The 23354-nt window shown below is 35.6% G+C and overlaps 1 protein-coding gene across 2 annotated transcripts; it reads left to right on the top strand.

Moving 5' to 3' along the window:
* The first annotated feature begins 15463 nt into the window (after nucleotides 1-15463).
* Nucleotides 15464-21441, top strand: LOC131014013 (uncharacterized). Of its 2 annotated transcripts, XM_057941950.1 has the most exons (6): nucleotides 15464-15812; nucleotides 15901-16033; nucleotides 16955-17058; nucleotides 17900-18044; nucleotides 18124-18264; nucleotides 19793-21441. In XM_057941950.1, exons 1-6 carry the CDS (start codon nucleotides 15772-15774, stop codon nucleotides 21176-21178), a joined length of 1950 nt encoding a protein of 649 aa, XP_057797933.1. In that variant the 5' UTR covers nucleotides 15464-15771; the 3' UTR covers nucleotides 21179-21441. The 2 variants fall into 2 exon arrangements, with proteins under 2 accessions (XP_057797933.1, XP_057797934.1); XM_057941951.1 differs by lacking the exons at nucleotides 15464-15812; nucleotides 15901-16033 and adding an exon at nucleotides 16067-16438.
* The last annotated feature ends 1913 nt before the right edge of the window (nucleotides 21442-23354 follow it).

Here is a 23354-nt window from a genome sequence, read left to right as displayed (position 1 = left end):
GATGTTACATGCTGAATCATGAGAGAGTTTATATCATATGATGTTATATGATTGAGGATGCATAATTATGAGTTATGATGTGATGTATTTTAGATGTTTTGTGATGAGAATTGTTTGAGCAGTTGTGATAAGTCACGATGATTTAGATGAAGGAATCTAATGTCATTGTTAAGAGAGATTTTCTACTAAGTAGAAGGATGAAATGAGAACTTAGAGCTAAAGCTTGAGAGAATTAGCAATTGCTTTAAGTACTTGTTGGTATGAGTTATGAGTTTGAGTTATGAGCTTGAGTATAATAGCATGATTAATGATGAGTTATTAGCATGCTGCAATGAGATATTGTACGATATGTTTGAGATGTTTTGTGACGCGAGTTTTGCTCACGCAACCTGAATGGTACTTGAGAAGGTATCATGAGCCATAGTCTTTGGAGATGGCTTTGAGAGAGAATTGTTTGAGTTATCTTACTGAGTCACGATGATTTAGATTAACGGATCTAATATCATTGTTTAGAGAGGTTACCTACTATGTAAAGATGGGACGAGATGAGAATTTAGATGTTTTGAGCGTGAGTTTTAAGATAACGATACTACTTAGTAGGAGTTTTGCTAAGTTATGTTTTGTTTATTTCTGTTGCTGGAGCCAAGTAGAGTTAGTTCCTAGAGTCACCTTTAAGTTCTCCTTATAGGCTGGCCAGGACTGTTGGCACTGCACAAAAGTGCACTGCTGTGAGATCGAACTCAGGGAAGATCGGATACGAGGACGAGGCGTACAGTATGTGGTACAAAGATACCCTAGCAGATTTTCAAACACATGTTCATAGACTATGAAAGGATGAGAAAGTGCCAAGGAAGGCTAGGATTGATGAGGATGAGGAGGAGCCGAGGAAAGCTAGAGTTAATGAGGATGAGAAGTAGCCGAGGAGGGCTAGAGTTGATGAGGATGAGAAGAGAAGCCGATGTAGGCTAAAGCTAAGGATGATCTTGAGAGTACGAGCGGTACACCCTTGTTTTTGATTCGTTTTCAATTACATTGCGATGTATATAACTTACTTAGGAGATACTTGTACTTGAGCTTTTGACATGCTGATAGATAAGCATACGAATCTAGTACCCTACTGATGTTAGATAGATGGATGTTCCTAGTGTGCTAAAGTAGCAACTAGATGAGTTAACTGGTAGCAATTACCGTAGGAGGTCCAGACCGAGACATAGTACTATTAATGGTGTCGGCTTAGAAGGTACATCACGATAGATACTATGGTTTTCGTAGGGTTTATATGACCCATTTATGTAAGTCCTCTAAAAGAGGCATTCTACTGATGGATATATTGGGTTGACCAGAGTGGTCTTTTTGTTAGCATTTCGTGAGTGCTTATTGCCTTACAGATGAATGTTAAGGTGACCGTGAGGGTTTCCTTAGAGTTTGAGTTAGTGAGTTGAACTTGAGTTTCGATGACGCTTAGAGTGTTGGTTGAGTTGAGTTTTTCCTTTTTGTGATTACAAAATGCCTCAAAGATTTCATCAAGAGTGTGACGTGGAGGATAGGTGAGAGACAATACTCCGCCGCCGCCACCGCAACATGAGAGGAGAGTCAAAAAATATTGAACATTCGGAACAAGAGTCTAGAACATAGGACCCTAAGTTTAAGCTTATAGCTTGCTAGTGCGAACTTAAGTTTTGTTATGTATAGTATGTTGAGGGTTTAGAAGACACAGAATTTCCAAGTTCGGGATAGTATATCCCGTGTGACTGGGGAGTGATTATGTTGGACCTAGCCAGTCCGCATGATCCAAATCTCAGTAGACGTGTTTTGGGTTTATAAACCCACGTGTTTCAACTTTCGGTTGAAAAGCCAGATGGGTTCTTACTCTAGGTCATTTTTGTTCAACCTGGTAGTTACTTCATTCTACCCTCTGGTCATTCATTTGAGTCTCTTGAACAATTTGTTTTGATGTCGTTCTAGGGTTGAACCCTTACAACTTTTGAGTTATCCTAGTAGATTCTTTTGATGTATAAGACTAGTGAGAGGCACGTCAGAGGACTTTAACACCCGAGCAACTGGTAAACTACACCTGAGAACATTTCAAGGCTACTCTTGAGAAGTATGTACCGAGGAGTACAGTAAGCAGCGAGAGGCTGATTATCGAAGTTTGATGCAAGGAAAGAAATCAGTTGTAGAGTATAACCGAGAATTCTGTGAGCTATCACGTTCGCTCATCAGAAGATGGATACTGATGAAGAGATATCTGAGTTATATGTATCGGTTTAAGGCAGGACTTTAAGGTAGTATGGGCAAGTTATTGGATGCACCAGTTAGAATCCTGTTTAATACAGGAGCCTCGCATTCTTTAATTGTTTGAAGCATGTTACCTTCAAACTCGAATCAAAACGAGCTAGTCTCGAGTTGAGAGTAATCACTCCTGTAGGAAGAGCTACTACAGTTTCTCACATGATTTCTAACTTAGAACTTGAGTTAGGATCACTAAAGTTGAAAGCAAGAACCTTGCACTTAATGCCTATGTGGAACGTAGACATTATTCTAAGGATGGACTGGTTAGCAGAGAACTTTGCCCCGATTGATTGTAAGAAGAGACAGATAACTTTCCAACCACCTGGGAAGGAACAGACATGTTTTCACGGCATTGATAGAAAGAAGAGAGTTCCAATCGTTTCGGCACTTCAGGCGTCGAAATTGGTAAAGAAGAAAGGAGCACAAGCTTACCTAGTTTACTTGAATGATGAAGGAGAATCAAGTAAAAAAAAACTTTAAGGATGTAGCAGTGGTAAGGGAATATAGAGATGTATTTCCCGAGGTCTTACCAGGATTGTCACCAACAAGACAATTGGAGTTCACTATCGACCTAGAACCTGGATCAGCACCAGTGTCGAAAGCACCCTACAGAATGGCGTCTAAGGAGCTACAAGAGCTGAAGATTCAGCTACAAGAACTGCAAGAGTTAGGTTTTATCAGACCTAGTGTATCCCCGTGGGGAGCACCAGTCATTTTTGTCAAAAAGAAGGATGGCACGTTGAGAATGTGCATAGATTATCGAGAGCTGAATAAATTGACACTCAAGAACAAATATCCTTTGCCGAGGATAGATGACTTGTTTGATCAATTACGAGGAGCGAGCTTTTTCTTGAAAGTTGACTTGAGATCAGATTACCACCAGTTGAAATTTTGACGGAAGGATATACCTAAGACAGCTTTTCAAATGAGGTATGAGCACTATGAGTTCATAGTTATGCCATTTGGTTTGACGAAGGCACCAGTAGTTTCATGGATCACATGAATTGAGTGTTCCATCAATAACTGGATAAATTTGTCCTAGTTTTCATAGATGATATTCTCATCTATTCGAAGAATGAGCAGGAGCGCCAAAACATTTGAGAACGATGTTGGAAACGCTAAGAGTTGAGAAGCTTTTTGCCAAATTCACCAAGTGCGAGTTTTGGTTGAACGAAGTAACTATTCTAGGACATATTGTATCATCCGAAGGAATTAAAGTTGACCCCGCCAAGGTACAAGCTGTACATGAGTGGAGATCACCAACTACACCTAACGAGATTTGCAGCTTTTTAGGCTTAGCAGGATACTATCAGAGGTTTATTGAAGGATTTTCCACGATAGCAAGATCGATGACACAATTACTTAGAAAAGAAGCTAAGTACAATTGGAAAGAGGAGTGTGAAGAGAGTTTTTTTAGAGCTTAAAGGAAATTGACTACAGCACCAGTGCTGCTAGTCCCGGAAATGGATAAAGAGTATACCATCTACACAGATGCGTCAAAGAATGGGCTAGGATGTGTTTTGATGCAAGAAGGATGAGTTATAATCTATGCATCACGACAACTTAGACCCCACGAGATAAATTATCCAACGCATGATTTAGAGTTTGCAGCCGTTGTGCATGCCCTGAAAATTTGGAGACATCATCTCTACGGAGTTAGATGTGAGATTTTCACGGACCACAAAACTTTGAAATACTTTTTCGAGCATAAGGATATTAACATGAGGCAAAGGAGATGGCTCGAATTAGTAAAGGATGTTGGCTGCGACACTGCGACATTAATTATCACCCTGGCAAGGCCAATGTAGTAGCCGATGCATTGAGCCGAAAGGTCTCGTCAAAGTTAGGATGTCTTCTCACGAGAGAGGATGAGCTTATAAATGACTTTGACAAGATGAGAATAGAGATGATAAAACCACCAGGGACGATAGCGAGTATTGTTGCGAAGATGCCTAGTTTGAGGAAAATGGTGATTGAAGCACAAGAAAAGATGAGACAATGAACAAGTTACGAGAAAGGATAAGAGCAGGAGATCTCAAGAGTTACCAAAAAGCATCAGACAATGCTATCTTAATTGAGGGGAGAATATGCATTCCCCGCGATGATGAACTTAAGAATACAATCATGAGTGAGACTCATGACACGCCTTACACCGCCCACCCAGGAGGCACAAAGATGTATCAGGTTGTGGAAAAAAAAAAGATTTTTGTGGGACGGAATGAAATGAGACATAGCTTCGTTTGTAGAGCGTTGCTTAGCTTGTCAGCAAGTGAAAGCATTACACCAACGACCCTATGGGAAGTTAAAACCCGTTGGAGATTCCCGAGTGGAAATGGGATCACATAGCGATGGATTTTGTGACAGCTTTACCCAAAAGTCAAAGAGGAAATACAACAATTTGGGTGATTGTAGATCGACTAACAAAATCTGCACATTTCATACCGATCCTAATCGCGTATGGACCAGATAAGTTAGCACAATTGTACGTTCGTGAGATTATAAGATTGTATTGAGTACCGGTGTAGATCACCTCAGAAAGAGATCCAAAAAAAAAAAATTTACATCACGTTTTTGGATGAGTTACAGAAAGAGTTGGGTACAAGGATGAATTTTAGCATAGCAGATGATAGAAGATATGATAAGAACTACTATCCTTGATAGAGGAGTACATCGGGAGAATGTGTTGCCACTAATTGAGTTTGCCTATAAGATGTGAGACAAAGTTTCGAGATAGGAAACAGTTTTCTTGAAGGTTTCACCCTCAAAGGGGATGAATAGATTTGGAGTTAAAGGACAGCTTAGACCTAGAGTTATAAGTCCTTACGAGATATTGCAAAAGATAGGTCCAATAGCATACAGGTTGGCTTTGCCACCTAGCTTTGAAAGTGTGCATAACGTGTTTCACGTGTCACAATTGAGAAGATATATTTTCGACCCAAACCATGTGGTTTACTAAGAAGAAATGATCTTAGAACCAGACTTGCGTTATGAAGAGAGACCTCAGATGATGCTAAATCATAAAATTCGGTAATTGAGTAATAAGTCGATTGCATTGGATAAGGTCCAATGGAGATATGATAGTTAGAAAGAAGTGGAAAGAGAGCTGGAGGATAAGATGTGAGAGAAGTACCCGAAACATTTACAAGAGGTACAAATTTCGGGACGAAATTTATTTTAAGGGGGAGGGTATGTAATACCCGGGCTTTTGATGACGTGTTTAATTGCTTGAGTTTGAGTAATTAGGGTTTAGATCCCTTGTTTGATTTACTTTGTAAAGAGATGAGGAGTTATATGAAGTTTTCTTATTATTTTAAGGATGTTGAGATGTTCTTTTGATGACGTGAGGATGAAGTAGGATTTTATATCCGTAATTGAGTTTGAGTATTTGAATAATTCGAGATAATTATTTGAATGAGAACGATGAACTCGGAAGTGAGATCTGAGTCCGTTAAGACGTTTTTGAAAATTTTAACTTTTTGACGATGAATAGTAAAATACTGCTATTTCGTCTTTTTATCGACTTTCAAAATCTTACGTGCACGTCGTCGAGAAATATTCTTAGTTTTTCGATACGAGTCCAATAATGAAAGTTTTTATTTTTGGACGACGAGTGAATAGTGAATCGAGATTTCTCGATAAACGAATCGAGCTCGTTTATCAGATTTTTGAGAACGGGCTTACGTTTTCTATATTTATATAGAATTACGAGTGTAATGAAAGTGAGTAGAGGTTGAGAGGGCGAGTAACGAAGAGTACGGGTAGTTAGTCGTTAAAACGAGACGAAACGAGATATTTAACGACTAACGAGTTAATATCCTAAAATATCTAACCTACCCTACCCTTGACCACCCCCCCCCCAACCTCCCAAAGCCCCTTTGCCTATTAAAGCATTGGCTGCTACAGCCAAACACTCAAAACTCACGCAGCTCACACACACAACACCCAAAACACACACTAAATTCACGCCTTTCACCATTGTTGAGAAGTTGAAGCTTTTGAGCTCCGATTTGAGCACCGAGACGAGCACCGATCATCTTTTCGATCACGTATCTAAGTAGGTAAGATCTCTACGTACGTTTTGATGGTTTTCTTTTCGATTTTCGTCGACGTCGAAAAACGTCGATTCTCGACTTTATTTTTGAAACGACGTCGGATCGTCGTGAAATTTTAGTATGTTGTTCTTGGGTAGATGTCGAGCATGTTTAATGAAGAGAGTAAGAACGGAACGAACCCTAGTTATGAAACTCATGAGGGCAGCCCCGTTTTTCGTCCGTTAGCTCGTCTTTCGATTTTTGTTTGATCGTTGTGACTTGATATTTGTGCTTAGGGGCATGCTAGGATCGTTATATATTAAATTCATATTTTTCCAAGCACGAAAATTGTATGAGTTTTTAGAGTATGATTATTTAAATTCGTGAAGTTTGGGACGTTGCATGATGAATATTATTGGGTATATGTGTTCTACGATATCACATGAGCATGCTAGATTAATTTGGGAATTTTCGAGAAATGTTAGAAACGAGAAGCATGAGGACCGAATGGTTTGATGCCCGGATGTGAATATTTGATTTTTATTTGAATGATTTGAGTTTATATATATGTGTTATATTTATTGAATATTGCACGTATAATTTACTTAGATTAATTTGAACACCGAGGTTCAAATTTGATGAAGGCCGCGAGTCATAAGGCCAGAGACGAGCGATGTTCGAATTTAATTGAGTTAATTTGAGCATGCCAATGTGTTTAGAATAATTAAAAATATTTGTATTTAAATTTTGGAATTTATTTTCATTAAATACAAATTTTCTAATTATTCGATGATTTATTAAGTTGAGATATGTGGAGTATGTGAAGTCATGTAAGTGAACTAGCACTGCATATGAGTTAATGCTATGTTAGTAAGACTATATGAATTATTTGAGTATTTATGAGATGAGCATGATTAGTGAGTTATTGAGCTTTTTGAGTTGCATGAGAAATGCATATAAAATGACCAAGTATGAGAAGATAGCATGAATTAGATATATTGTGTTTCAATGAGAGAAATAAATTAGAGAAGTATGTTAGTTAATTAAAGTTGGAATTTAGAATTTAATTACAAAGTCCGAGATTTAATCGAGAATTATGAGCATGTTAAATTGTTAAGATATAATTTATTATTTGAGTTAATATCGATTATGTGTCTAATTGGAGTGAGTGTGAGAGTTATGATTAACGCACATAAATGTTGGTATCCGACACTCGGAACAATTGGTTTCGAGTATAAATGATAGTTTACTGATAAAGAGTTTTGATGATTTTGAATTGTTGGTTTGCGTTGAAGAGATGTCAAGATGTTAAGTTTTGAGTCGAGAGACGAGTTCACGTAGTGAGATTCACGCGTTGAAATCTCATGGCTGACATTATGTATGAATAGGTCATGCCGAAATTTTTAGTGAATACTTTGATATATCATCAAATAATCATTATTATTTCTTAGTGAAATTAGGATTTGAGCATAGTCAATTCTTGTTGACCGTGACTCAAATACATGCCTAATGGAAAGTTTAACTTTCTAATTGGTTTATTAGATGAGATGTGAGCGAATTGATCTGCTAAGAAAGTGGACTTTTCGATGAGTTAACTATTTCTTTTAATTGAAGCGTTGCTAATTATAACATAAGGATGTTATAATTAATGAGTAATGACAAGAGAGAATAATGGTTATATTGATTAACAACCTAGAGAGATGAACATTAGAGATACTAATGTTTCATAATAGAGATTAGATTATTAATCGAATTTTCTTTTATAACTTTTCATTTATTCTTCATAACGATGAAGGTCCTTTTGGGAAGTAACGACTTGAGGGAGAGAGTGACGTTACTCATTGATACAGAGACACAACGAGGTGGGCTTTCTTAAACACATATATAGAGATCCCAGGCCTCTTATACGAAATGAAATGAATGACATGATATAATTGTTAAGTTTTGATTTTATGAAAATGATCAAATGATGAATGGTTCTTTATGAAATGAAATGAAATGAAATGAAGGGAATTATTATATGAAGGATGTTATATTGAAGTTATTGCATTGCCAAATTTTTGATGTTTTGGTATGTTATCTATCTGCTTGAGATGAAGAATTCGGTCCTATGCTAGTGTAGATACTAGTAAGGATTTGTGTACACTGAGATGGTCGTGAGTCATCGAGCGGGTTGGCCGATCACAGTGCTGCAGAGGGAGGCCTCCCTCTCAGTACTTGATGTTATAACAGATATGATACATACTTGATGAGAAAAGTCTGCGCAGACAACTTTGAGGAAATGAAAATGAGTTTAGCTAATACAGGGCCTTTCTACAAATTCCTTGTATTATGCATATGAAATGGCAATGACAATATTTATAGCTTTATAAGCATGAGATGAGATGAGATGTTTGGCATGTGTTCACTGAGTGCTTTTTGTACTCAGTCCTGCATATGTTTTTCAAAAATGTGCAGGTTGAGCCAGTGTGATGATGGTGCTGCAATGAGCGGAGTCTCCAGGGTTGTTAATAAATGAAGTTAACCTGTCTAGAATATGTCTTCATACATATGTCTAGCTACTTTCCGCTGCAAAATGTTATGATGTTATAGTATGTTATGTCATACTTCGAGTTTAAAAAGAATGGTTTCATATGATGTACAACTTGATTAATGATATTAATTAAGTTTTATGTTGTCTTTCATAGACTGTTTAAATGAGTATTTATGATGAGTTTTCTTAAGTTGAGTAAGTTTTACGATTCCAAATGACGCCCCTTTCTTCCCCTTATTCTTTAACCCCATCCCTAGTCATAGATCACTCGGCTTAACTATCCTTAGTTAGGGCGGGCTGCGACAATAACTGCTCAGGCAGGTCCCAAACTGTATCAGATCGCCAAGTCTGTGAAGAAAATTTTATGGCTCCTGCCAGTGTAAAGAGTTATGGGCATGAAAAGGAGCGTGATTATAAAGACGAGAGAATTCCCTTACCAAACCCTCGATCAATCCACATGAAACACCATAAATCATCATCCAACAACAATGTCATTGATACTCTTGAAGATGTTAAGGCAGTAAATAGGAGCTCAATTAGTAGGAGAAAGGACCACTCTAGGAAATGCTTGCAGATATTGTTTGATGATGAGCACCACATAAAAGACGACGAGGTCAACTGATAAGCTTTTCAACTATCAGTAGGATTGCTAACTAATTCTCGCTCTGATCTTATTTTAACACTTTTCAGACAAGGACATTATTTGGATTTAGTAAGCTCATAGCTAGTGTGATGATCTTGTGTCACTTGAGAAGGCAGCATATGTACTGACGTATAAGTTCTATCTCAAACTTCAAGTACAAAAAGTTGTTAATTGGTGTATCTCCCATACACTAGAATATACTCACTCTGGACCTATACCTAGATATATTTTAAATGAATTTGGATAATTAGTGGGTATTATCATACAAGTTTGAGAAGATAACATATAGTAAAATAATTTTTTAAATCGAATTTGAGATATATACGAGTATATAAATCTTGAAATGGGTCATAACATTAATCTACATGCCTACGTGTTATTTAGTCTATTTCTTATTAATATTTACTTTGTAATATCGAGTTGTTATTACAACGTATAATCAATTAGTGCAACAACTTATATTAATAAATTCAAACATGTTCAGGTAATTGACTAGTATATTATACATGTTGGAGACGAGAAAAAAGTAGTAAAATCACTTTTAAATTGAGTTTGAGACAAGTACAAGTATATACATTCTAGACAAGCTTGGGTGGTTGTAACACCCCAATTTTCATAAACTTTGCAATTTAAAATTTGAAGAACTAATATGTAAAATAAAATTTCGTGACTATCAACGTTTAAAATAATTTAAGAATCAACTTGCCCAAAAACTAATATAGTAACATGAAATATAAAAACGATAAATTGAAAAGTAACAAGTTCAACTTGAATTTTTAAATGACTTCTTATTCTCTAGTCATTCTCGACTTCCATGGCCACCTCGACTCCAAAACTGCAAAACTGAAAAGATAAGGGGTGAGCATATTGAAAATATACTCAGTGAGAAACCATACATATATTCACATACGCTTGAACATGCAAATAATTCACATTGTCATACACATTGATAATCTGATGGGCGAACTGAGAGCCCCTGAACATGTATTTCAACATGGCTAAATTTCTGAACATGTATTTCTACATGGCTGAACATGTATTTCAACATGGCTGATATTCTGAACATGTATTTCTACATGGCTGAACATGTATTTCAACATGGCTGATATTCTGAACATGTATTTCTACATGGCTGAGCAAGTATAATCAAATATGAACTAAGAGCATATAAAAACATACATGAATATAACCACAAGCATATAATCCCTCACCTTAATTATGCTTTGCAATATCTTAACGAATCCTAAATTCAGTTATCCCGTAAATAAAAACTAAAACTTCGTAGACTAGCGCTTGGTAAAAAAAAAGAGACGAAAGAAAAAAAAAATACATATGAATTTGGTGGCTGCCTCCCTGATTCCGTTCCATGACTCCTACATATATATAAGTTTGAAAAAAAGACTATCGATAAGTTTGAATTATATCCAAGTTTGTCTCTTAATGGGATGATTAAAAAAATAATAATAATAAGAATGATCAATAAGAGTTTTAGTGGGCATAGGAAACTTAAATAAAAAGTTGTAAACCTTTTCAATAATGAAAACCACTCCTGCGCATATATAAAAGAATAGATTAGCTAATTCAAAAGTAAAATTAAATAGATTAAGTCAAAACTCATTCTCGCATAATAAATAAATAAATTTGTTATTTGTTAGTTAAATTAATATTTCTACTCATACTTTAAACTAGCTACATACAAACTAATTATGCATAATTGTCACTAATATCTTCTATTTTTAATAAGATTAAGAATAAAGATGATAAAAGAGTTATAGTTCTAATAGGAATCGATGATAATAATAATAATAATAATAATAATAATAATAATAATAATAATAATAATAATAATAATAATAATAATAATAATAATAATAATAATAATAATAATAATCTAGTTAAAATTAATGGTGCATATCTATATACGTATCATGTAGTTATCTAAAAAAATAATAAGCTACTAATAATTAAAGTTATATAATAAACCTAAATATTTGGGGTGTTACAGTGGTTGAACCCTAGCCTTATTATTTCGATTCACTAATTGCTATTTTAGGAAACTTCACTAAATGGAGAATATAAATAAATTAAAATCTCATGTATTTTCATATTTATAATATTTATCATTAATCGATACTTTATAATGTTTGCATTTTATTAAGACAAATAACTAAAGCTTGGGTGGTTGAACCTTAGCCTTATAATCTCTGCTTAGTCCCCAGCGTTGCTTATTCTTTATTTTCTTCAGCCCTGGCACGCGTAGTGCCTAAATCTTCCCCGAATGACCTTGGTGCTTTTATCCTTCATGTTCTTTCCCGCCAACATTATATGAGTTCTTTCTTATGCCTCGTGTTCCAGCGCTGACTAACCCGACGTTGTCAGGTTTCCCTTACACATATTTTCCTCCTTATCAACTACTCCCTCCCAATCTAATTGAGCGTTCTTGCTGCTTACGCTCAATCAGCCCTTATCATCATTTTCCTTTTGTCAGCGCTGCCCCTTCCCCTCTGCAGAGCATTAAATGCTTGTTAGTTGGATGACCCCAATCGTCTAATCACCACTCTCTTATTAGAAAAAAGTGCCTCTTCAGTTACAACTCCCATTTGAAAATGCCACGTGTCGTTCTTTGACTGGACCAGTGAAACCCTCGTTCTCCGTGCCGCCCTTAAGTATATATATTCATCCTTCGTCTTCATTCAGCCATTTTTCCATCTTCGCCGCTCCTATTCATTGCATGCTCCCGCCATTTGCTCGATGCCTCCTTGACAGTTGCCGGTCTCTGTTTGCTTTCGCCGCGTTCCCTCGACAGATCGTAGGTACTATTTCCCTTATCCTTTTCTCAGGTTGTGTGATTGTCGATTCTAGCAGTCCCTTCTTGGTTTTGGAAAGGTTCTAGGTAGGGGATCATAGAGAAAAGCGTAGCAATGTCTTCCTACTCTGTTCCTTCATCAATCATGACCGTCAAGGAGATGAAACGGTTAGAAAAAGCTCTACGGGGACCTATCCCTGGCTTAACCTTCCGCCTCCTGGATAATAAATCCCTCGAAGGCCCTTCCAACCTTCGAGAGAACAACATTGCTCTTTGGGAGCAACAAGTGGCAGCAGGGCTGCGCCTACCTCCACCCCCCTTTTTGGTAACCATCTGTAATCATTTCCGTATCCCCTTTTACCAACTTGCCCCTTCAGCTCTGCGGCGGGCCTTCTTCTTCCATATATTAGTGAGGTACCACGATTGCCGAGATTCATCAGAACTGTTTTGTCAAACCCAAGTCCTTAAGAAAACTAACACCCATTATAGTTTTTCCACCAATAAGAAATATAAAACCACCTTTATGAGTAAACTGCCCTCGACAGACAAGAATTTTGTAAATAAATACTGTATAGTCTCTACTGAAAAAGGAACCTGGCGCGCCTTTGTCGAGGTTGCTAATGTGATCTGGCACTCGGAGAGGCATACCCAGCCACTCCCCTCTCTACCCCCTCCTTCTGACCAGAACTTAGACATTTTTGATCGGCTCAACATCCTTTACTCTAATCAGCCCTTCCCTTCCCGGTGCTTAGTAGAGAACAACTCAACGCTGGCGGCGAACGGGTTGTTCTCCCGTTTCTCCAATTCGAGAATATGTATTTGTTCGTTTATTATTGTAAGGCATGGCCCAAAGACATTGAGGTGTTTCAAGAGGTTACATTCCACACTTGGGATGGTTGAGTCCCTTGTAGTCACTTAGTCCGAAGGTCACGCACCCCAGTCACAAGGCTGTGCTTCACTCCTCCTTAGATAGTAGACATACCCGATCTCTCAAAGTTTGCCCCTAACCAACCTTCTCTCCCAAGGTCCTCGGCTCCGTATCTAGTCAGTAGACATACCTTCCGGGCTATTCATTTTCGAAACTACACCTAACCGATCATTGATACACCTACGATACGTAATGCGTTTTCCTTGATCAATAATCATGGCTTTATGTCTCGTCACAGTTGATGGGTAGTTGTTAGAGAAACCCAAGATCGAAGAGGGACGTTGTATCCTAAAGCCCGTTCTTCGCCTTCCGGATCTACACCTTTTGTTGATGCTGCTCAGCTACTTGGTCATAGGTATACTGGACATGACTGCCCGGTATGCTCTGACCTTTGCCTGGCGTGGTACAGGCCTTACCAAGCACCGATCACCCGCTAGGTCCGAATTGTCTACGATGTCTGCACAGATCCTTCAAGAACCACTGGACTCAACTGAATGCACAATAGCCTCTCGAATGACTCACATATCAATAATTAATCATTCCTCCTCTCAAATTTCACCAAGGGAATTACTCACACAGAATGGAAAATGTAAATGCAAAATAGAAATGACTCATAAGCAAAAATGAAATACTGAATGCTTAATAGATAAATTACCTAAGGTAACGCCTTGGATTTGTTCTTCACAACAGATTTGAAAATGCGCAAAGTAAATAGATTGTTTCATGCTCGAATGTAAAAATACTATAAGTTGTTTATTTCTTGGTTTGTGATGATAACAAAATAAGGTGGGCGGGTGCAAAAGTTCTCCGCCAGCCACACATGCTAGCCTTTAAATAATATCACCGGTGATCATATCTACTGATTGATCTCTTTCCATGTTTAGCACGATCCTTGATTAATCTAATTGAATATGGATTTCCAACTGCCGATGAGATCAACTTCTACCACCTTCTGGATCATTCACTTTCCAAATCTCTGTAGTAATCTCGCAGGGAATCTTCTCCATACGGGTCTTCTTATCGGGCTTCGGCTTCTAGCTGCTGATGAAAATGGTCGTACTGGCTGCTTCTCTCGGTTGGACTCACACCAGGTGGTATACTGCGGAGATCATTGCTGCTCAAAGATGTTCTAAGTGGTACATCGCCGAGCTCTCTTCCTGATGAGTTGGTATTATGCAGCAGGGCTGATTTATCTTCAGTAATGTCCATTCCTACCATCTTCTGCGCATATGTCTTGGACTAGGCCTTCCTACCTTCTAAATACCTGTTTTCTCCTCAATACAACCTATGCAGACACAAATAAGAGAATAAGTAGGTTTAAACGGCCCAAAAGTCGAAGACGCATCAGTAGCAGACCAAGAATAATATAAACAATGTCAAGTAATTATTTCGATAATTTCGAAGTTCATTTCATATTTTTCAAATATTTGTTTTGCTAAGTAATATTAGGGTGGTCCTCTTTATATATATTTTTTCATTTAAGTTTGACATATTACGTAAACCTTTTTTATTATAAAGTTTGATATGTCATATTAATACTTATTTTATTAAAAAATATTTATAATTTATAAATATATTATAAAATAATTTTCTATATTTTTTTTCAGAAAAACTTGGGTAGAACGGGGTTGCACCTTGACCCGAACCACATCCTGACCCAAACTGTGTATATGACACTATTCGGTTATACAAATGACACTGCCTATAATTGACACTATTCAGTTATACAAATGACACTGTCTATAATTGACATTATTCAGTTACACAAATGACACTGCGCATAAATGACACTGTGTAAATGGCATTATTCGGTTATACAAATGATACTATGACATTTTAAAATGTTAGAGTGTCATTTGTATAATCGAATAGTGTCAATTATAGACAGTGTCATTTATATAACCGAATAGTGTCATTTACACGATTAGTGTCATTTATATATCGAATTGTGTTATACATAGTGATTGTATAATCGAATAATGTCAATTATAGACAGTGTCATTTGTATAATCGAATATTATTATTTATACGGTTCAGATCAAAATGCGAGTTCGAATTAGGATGAAGGTCTGAATACAATTGAATTATATGATTTATATCCAAGATCAACTCTTTCTTTTTATAAATTATGATACCAAATAATTCCCATGGAATTTGAACGGGTTACGTACTAACAGTGCAAAATAGAGAAAAGATAATGGATAAGTTTGAACTCGTGTGACCTCTTTGTATTGGAAAATTAGATTTAAATTTTTTGAAAAAAAGTTGTCTTGGCCGAAGCTATAATGCGCCACACACTCCACACACACACATCACTAGCGTACAAATCCATCGCATCCCACTTCTCTTTGTACTAGCTCGGTTTAAATAGTGAAAAATTGGTAATGGCGGACCCATATTTCGCGATCCTTTATTAGCTTTCTTCGGCCTAATTAACTAAAACAAATAAAGAAGCTAGACTTCACTCAAGGCTCTCTCCACTTAAACTTTTGAAATCAAAGAATATTGCTTTCAACGGAAACATACTACAGATTCAAAATGCTCGACGGAATTTTGGGCCGTGGGTTCAGCGTCAAATGGTACGATTTCTCCATTCTTTTTTGTCTTCTTCTTCTTCTTCTTCTTAATTGAGTGTTGTTGCAGCTTTATTAATGTGGCTGTATGCAGCAAATCTTTGATTAAAGCAACTGGAGCGAGGATCGCGGTGGTCCGGCGGAGAGCGGAGGCGAAGCAGAGATTCCTGAATGAAGATCTGGCCAAGCTGCTATCCAATGGCCTTGATATCAACGCCTATGGGAGGGTACAACATTTCGTATTTTTCATCTGGATATGTATACTTTGATCAGTTTCAGTAATCTCAAATTTGATGTTGCTGTGAACTAGATTTTGCCTGTTTGTATGTGTGTTATTATTGATAGATTTATTTATTTATTTACTTATTTTATACACATTTTTCCTCTTGATATGTATACCTCAATAATTCTAATTAGTTCGGTAGATGTCACTGTGAGCTAGAAATTGTGTGCGCGTGCGCGTGCGTTTGAGTGTTTATTTTGTACTAATAATTATTTAATTTTTTCCTCTTTTTGTCTTTTATGACTGCATCGTTCGGAGATGCAATTGCAAAGTAATACTGTTCATTTTCTGCTTCGACCACCCCAGCAATGGTCGTGGTGAAAGCTGAAAAGCATTTCAAGTCAAAAGGGTAATTCTCTGAGGAGCTTCTAGTTTGATGGTAATAGGCTAATTGATCTAAAATTGGGTCTGCTGGTAAGTGATGACACTTTAAGTTGTACAATATGCTGTCCAATAGAAGTGGTGAGAGAAGACGACTACCAAGAAGATGAGCATTAAAAATGTTTTTAAAATCCAGAAAGCATTACAGTAGCAACACAAACACATAGTTCTGTTTGGTGTCCTCAAATGGAAGTGTCAAGTAGCAAGAAACAACCAGTTAGACAGTTGACAACCAAAGAGAAGAAATGCTATCAGAATAAGTAGATTTAATTTTTTCTTTGGTTTTGTGCTTTCCGAAGTAGTGTAATTTAATTACGTGGCAACTGATTGACTATGTGAACCATGGGCATAATTAGATTCTGATTTCATGTTGTAATAGTTTGTTTTGCTACATAGTGCCTATGGATTCATTGTACATGTTGCTTAGGGTTCATACTTTAAATTAATCTTATCCTGGTTCTCTTTATTTTAACATGTCAAACAGACTGAAGAGTTTCTTGCTGGAATGAATCTGTTGTCATGCTACGACTTTGTTGACCAATCTTGTGAGTATATACTAAAGCAACTTTCAAGAATGCAGAAACAAGGGTATGTATGTAGAAACTTATTCATCTCTAACAAGTGTTGCATGTGTTTACATGTATATCCTACAGTTAAATCTTTTGGTTCTGTTTATTGCCTACTGCGGTGGCTCTTATGCTTTCTGGACCAATCATTTCTCATTATCCATGTTAAAATAATCAAAGCATGCATACCTATCATTTTGTTTTATGGTAATGATATGATTAGTATAATTTGAAAAAATTGAGGAACTTTTGTAGTTCTTTGAATAACATTTAGGACTAGATTTGCAACCTAATTAAATCATAAGATTATACTCTTAACTTATAAGCCTACTGTCTACTGAACATGCAGTTTTTCTCTCTCCATGCTACCGTAGCTTAATCATTTCCACTTGTCACTAACAACACCAAAAATAACAGAGACCAAAAGTGGGAAATTCATTGATATGGCTACTTCAAGGTGGATAACTAAGAACATATTTAGGTCATCTACAACATGATGCAATCTATTTATAATTTGCGGAAACTCTATTGATTGGAAAATCAAGCGCACATAAAACAATTGCCTGTTGACTGTTATTTGATGGAAAAGGTTTAACCTGATGATGCTTGTTCAATCCATGATGTTTATGTTCACTTGTGTTGATAGTTGTACATAGCAAGTACTCAACTAAGCTAACTTTTTTATCGTTTATATTAGATTATGCTATGTAACAATAAAAATATGTTTACTTGGTTTGGTTATCACTAACAATATCAAGAATCAGTGATGACGGTTGCAATGCGGCTTACTTCTTCTGTAGCTTCAGGCTGCATCACTGGCCATGATATTAACCTATGTTGCATCAAATTGCACTTCCTTACAGGGAATGCCCTGAAGATTGTAGAGAGGCTGTTGCATCCCTGATGTATGCTGCTGCAAGGTTCTCTGATTTGCCTGAACTGCGAGATCTTAGAGATATATTTCAACAGAAATATGGAAGTAGTTTAGAAGCCTTTGTTAACCAGAAGGTAATGCCCTTATTCTGTAGAAAATGTTGTAGGCATCATAGCAGCTATTAAGCCTCCAACTTTGATTCCTTGTTGCTAGTTTGTTGAAAAAATGTCTTCGAGGCCTCCTCCAAAAGAAAAGAGACTACAGGTGTTGCAAGATATAGCTTCAGAGTTCTCAATAAAGTGGGATTCCAAGGGGTTTGAACGGAGAATGGCTGCTCCTTCAGTAGTTTCACAGGTAAAACTTTTAACATTAATAATGTTCTCTCAGAAGAGGAAAAACATGAAAAAGATAGAAAATAAATCCAAATCATAACCTCTTTAACTTCTTCCACGTTCCAAGACAAATTGAAATTTACCAGAATTTGATACAAAAGATTAATCTATTGTTTCATAAAATCATAATTCTTTTTCCTTGTCGTAATATGCATATCTTAATCCAATCTCAACTCTGAAGTTTTATCGGTGGCATGTCTACAAACCTGTACAGTAAAATATGAGGATACCTCCACTAATAAAAGTCTTGTCATTAGGGTTATTTTTTGGAATTTGTTTTGTTATGTTCAAACATCTTGTTATTTGGATTATGTCTGCATCAGTAAAATATGTTGGATGTTATTGATTTTTCTATCAGTTTGTTATTTTTGACAAAATAAAGCTAGTGGTTTAGTTATCTCGTGATGATATAACCTCAAAGACAGTTACATTAATGGAACCTGTACTGCTATTTTATGTCTGTTGTATTCCATCCAAGTTAGACTTTTAGATTATCTGTCAATCTTTCTTGGTCTTTCTGAACTTTTAAATATTCGAAATGCCCTTGTATTATAAGAAGAGGAAGTTTTAGCAACAAGAACCAGATCAGTATTACATTGGGTGGATATGTATCCTCCCATATTAGATTAAAAAGTTTCTTCTTTTCACTTAAGCTTGTCTAGAAACCTAAACTTATCATTTATGTCGAACGAGAGTTCTGATAGTTTATTTCCTACTGAATATTTGTTGATTTTCCTGTTACATGACTATATCCACTAGTTAGAGAGTGTAAGCATTATTTGAACTTGAAACAATCCTCTGAACTACTTTTAAGTTGTTCTCTAGGGGTTCTGGCTCGCAATAACGGAATTTGATTTTTCCTGCATTATGTGTATTACTTTTTATCCATGAGCTCTGCTTTTATTTCTGGGAAATTTTATGAGTTCACTACTATGAAGAAGTCTACATGTGAAAATCATCTTAGATAATGCTAATACACATTTGCTATATTTTTGTCATTGTATTTATGAGTTCCCCCTTTCTCTCTCTTGCTCTAGTTCTTAAGTTTGGTAAGTGTCTATTGTACAGATATAGATAGGGTGAGACATGAATTACCAAAATTTCATCATTATCTTGTCTGATAAGTTTTTGAGTGATTATGACCTCTACCTATCAATTTTTCTGTTTCCAAATTTATGTGTTTCTGCTTTGCTTTGTTAAAGTTGAGAGGGAGTGCTTCTCATTTTGATTTTTGAAACATAGGCATAAATCCTTACATTTCTAAATTTCATTTTGACCCTTACTTATTTTCTTGTGAGCTTGCTTAAACATGATGAAAAATTGAATGGAGACATGAAAATCCGTTAAATTGATAAGCTGACTAATTTGTGATGACATTTACGAAGCATATGTGGAATAGTTTGTAACAATTTATAGTTCACGAGAAAGAAACATTCAATGTGAATTATGGATCATGTCTGATGACTACTTCTGAATTTACATTTTTCAAGGTGACTGAGCAAAAAGTCGATGTAGTGAAACAAAGGCCTGGGTTTCTGGAGGAGAAAAGCAGATTAAAAAGCTGTGGACAAGGCACTGTCTGGAGAAGAGATGAAGATGATCATCAAATTTCTAGAACGAAGGACATAATTAAGCATAAAGAAAAGTCAGTTTTGAAGAATGGAGGTAATAGTTTGCAAGGTGATGATGATAATCTGAATGGTGGAAGGCACAGGTTAACTGAAAATAAACCTTCATATCCTACAGAGAAATGTGTTGCAGACTATAAGGAAGAAAGATCAAACAATTCATCTCATTGGAAGATACTGGATAATAATGCTCCGGATACTTGCTCAAGAAATAGTAACAGTATACCTAATCCAAGGAAAGGAGAAAGCGTAGAAACATTATTCCGTGAGAAGACGAATTTTGCTCCTAGTCGTGTCGAACAGCTTGGCAAAACTGAAAATGCCATTTCATCTTCTAAGTATTCCAACAACGATTGTGCACTGGGCTCAATGAGGAAAGGAGTGGATGAAGGATCTGATAGGTTAAAATCCTGCTCAAGTTATGCCTTTCCTCCACCATATATCAAATCAAATCAGAGTGCCACTCGCCCTCCTTATGTAAAGCTGAAAGAAGATAAACAGAAACTAAGTGGTGGTTCTAAAGATTCCGCGTCTAATCTGGATGAACAGTTAATTGATCCTGGATCTTGGAACAGAAATTCTGTTGACAACTGCTCAGGCAGGTCCCAAACTGTATCAGATCGTCAAGTCTGGGAAGAAAATTTTGTGGCTCCTGCCAGTGTAAAGAGTTATGGGCATGAAAAGGAGCGTGATTATCAGGACGAGAGAATTCCCTTACCAAAACCTCGATCAATCCGCAGGAAACACCATAAATCATCATCCAGCAACAATGCCATTGAAACTCTTGAAGATGTTAAGGCAGTAAATAGGAGCTCAAGTAGTAGGAGAAAGGACCACTCTAGGAAAGGCTTGCAGATATTGTTTGATGATGAGCACCACATAAAAGACGATGAGGAGACGATGATAGATAAACTGTTGATGCATTACAGCAAGAAACCAACAAGTTATGACGCAGGAAAGTTGAAGAAGAAATTATCGGGCCAGCCTTCGCATCAAGTAATTCGTGGGGGTGAATCATCTTCTGATCAAAGCATGAAGATGCATGACAGTAAGTTTGAAGCATTTCCAACTCCTGCTAGGTCTGTTTCTCTTCCTCATGAGCAAGCTGCTTCCCCTTCACCGGAAGCGAAGAAGGTTTTTGCTCGTTCCAACACATTCCAGCCCGATAATCAGGCGAAGCACGTGCATCCCAAGTTACCCGATTATGATGATCTAGCTGCCAGGTTTGCAGCTTTAAAGGGTAGATGAACTACGAGCAAGTGTTCCTAAAAGCAGAGGTAAGCTGTAACTGCTAACAGGATTCGATGTGTGCAGAGGTTCCTGTAGAGTGAACTTAGGTTCTACAAATTATTAGAGTATTTGATTCATGAATTGGATACTGCAAGGTTAACACAAATTTATAGAAGTTATTCTCACTGTAATTCTTTGGCAACCATGACCAGTGCTGTAACGTTGTTAGTGTATTATTGTATGGTTCGAGTTGAGTTAGCAATAGTATGATATCTTCTTTTTTTTTTTTTTGCCAAAGCAATAGTATGATATCTGATTTCTTCTCAATTCTACAGGTTAAGTTAGTAGAATATTGTCTTTTCAAAAAAAAGTTAGTAGAATATCGGTAACTGGAAAAACTTTGTTTTATCCAATCAAAGCTTAACTCCATTTGACCTCGTCTAAAGATAAGAGGCCATTGGAAGGTACGCAATCGAGGTGCTTTTTTTGTCTTGTTTTAGCAGAAGATCCATTTCACATATTATTATTAGTGGGATTATATAAAATTACCCAAATATTGAAAACTATCTACCAAAAATATTCAGAATCTCTATCTTCTATACCTAACTAGTACATCCTCCCGTGCGATGCACGAGCCACGATATATTTATTTATTTTTAAAATTTTAATTTATATAAATATATTACTCTCTCCGTCCCACTCTAATAGGTTCGTTTTCCTTTTTGAGACGTCTCACTCTAGTAGGCTCGTTTTTCATTTTCAGTAAAGAAAATGTACTTAATTGATGTAAATCACGCCACTTACTCCTGAAAAGTAAGTTTCTTAATAACAAAAAAATTCTGTTAATTTAAATATTAGTATTTGATAATTTATCAACTTAATGAGTAGGAGTATAAGTATTAAATTTGATGAGTATTGTATTATAATTAAATTTACTGATTATAAAGCATATAATTTAAGTGAATCTCATTTTGAGCAAATAACACTAAAACTATCAATAACAGTATTAATAGACGTCATATAATAATTTTGGGCTCTTAAAAGTACGAACTGCATTATTATTAAAAGTTCATATTTAAATAGCCCAAAAATAATTACAAAAATAGAAAAAATACGAATAATATAAAAACAAAATATAACAACAAATATGTTTATACAAACAAATAAATAATTTGTACATATTGTTAAATAAATCTATATTACAGTTTAAATTCTAATTTTAAGATAAATAACTATTTTTTACAAATTCATATTAAAATTTCCTTCTCCTTAATTGCATTAAATTAAAATCTATACTATATTAAAACAGCAGTTTTCAATTAGAAATTGATTTCAAATCAATTTGAAATTGATTTGAATGGCAATTTTGAAAATATATTCAACATGAAGGTTACAAATAAATTATATCTCACTCACCCCACTATCTCACTTACACATTAACCCATTCAAAAAATTCAAATAAATCCACTAATATATTATAAAAACTAACGATCAATTACTAAAACTATATTTGAATGGTCTTTTATTTAATTTTATATGTATATCCATATTCACAAATTATAAATTCAAATTGATACTCTAAATAATGCACATGCTATAGATAATTAGGTAGAAAAATTAGATTGTATATTCGAAGAAGTATTTTACTGTATATAAAAAAGATGGGCACTTGTATTACCGTAATTCACTTATATATTGATATATATATATATATATATATATATATATATAATGCATATTCAATGAAAATGCTTTAGATATAATATTTTTTATGGTGAAAATTATCACATAATTGAATTTGACGATCTAACTTAGAACATTCATTTTTCTCGGAATAACCTCATTCATCATAAGTTTATGCATAAAAGACAATTCAAATGTATTTCATTTTTTTTATTACCATAATTATAAATTTAATGTGTATTATATGAAATTTGAAATATTTTTCTACCAAGAAAAAAATCAAACGAATTTAAATGGAATGGTAAATTAGATCAAAGAAATGATTATGGTGGACACTATTCTTAGTTGGCAGGTGATTACACAAATAATTTGAAATAATTTACTTGCTTTAGTTCTTATGTTAATTTATTGATTTTTATATATGATTTGTTTCATATAAAATTTATTATATTGTAACTGAGATGATAATTTTATTCATAAGTTTGTTGGCCATGATATTTTTTAATTAATC

Source organism: Salvia miltiorrhiza, chromosome 3 (assembly GCF_028751815.1).
Source record: "Salvia miltiorrhiza cultivar Shanhuang (shh) chromosome 3, IMPLAD_Smil_shh, whole genome shotgun sequence".
In the NCBI taxonomy this organism is placed as follows: domain Eukaryota; kingdom Viridiplantae; phylum Streptophyta; class Magnoliopsida; order Lamiales; family Lamiaceae; genus Salvia; species Salvia miltiorrhiza.
Note: the sequence above shows the minus strand (reverse complement) of the source record. Positions and strands in the feature narration are given on the sequence as shown.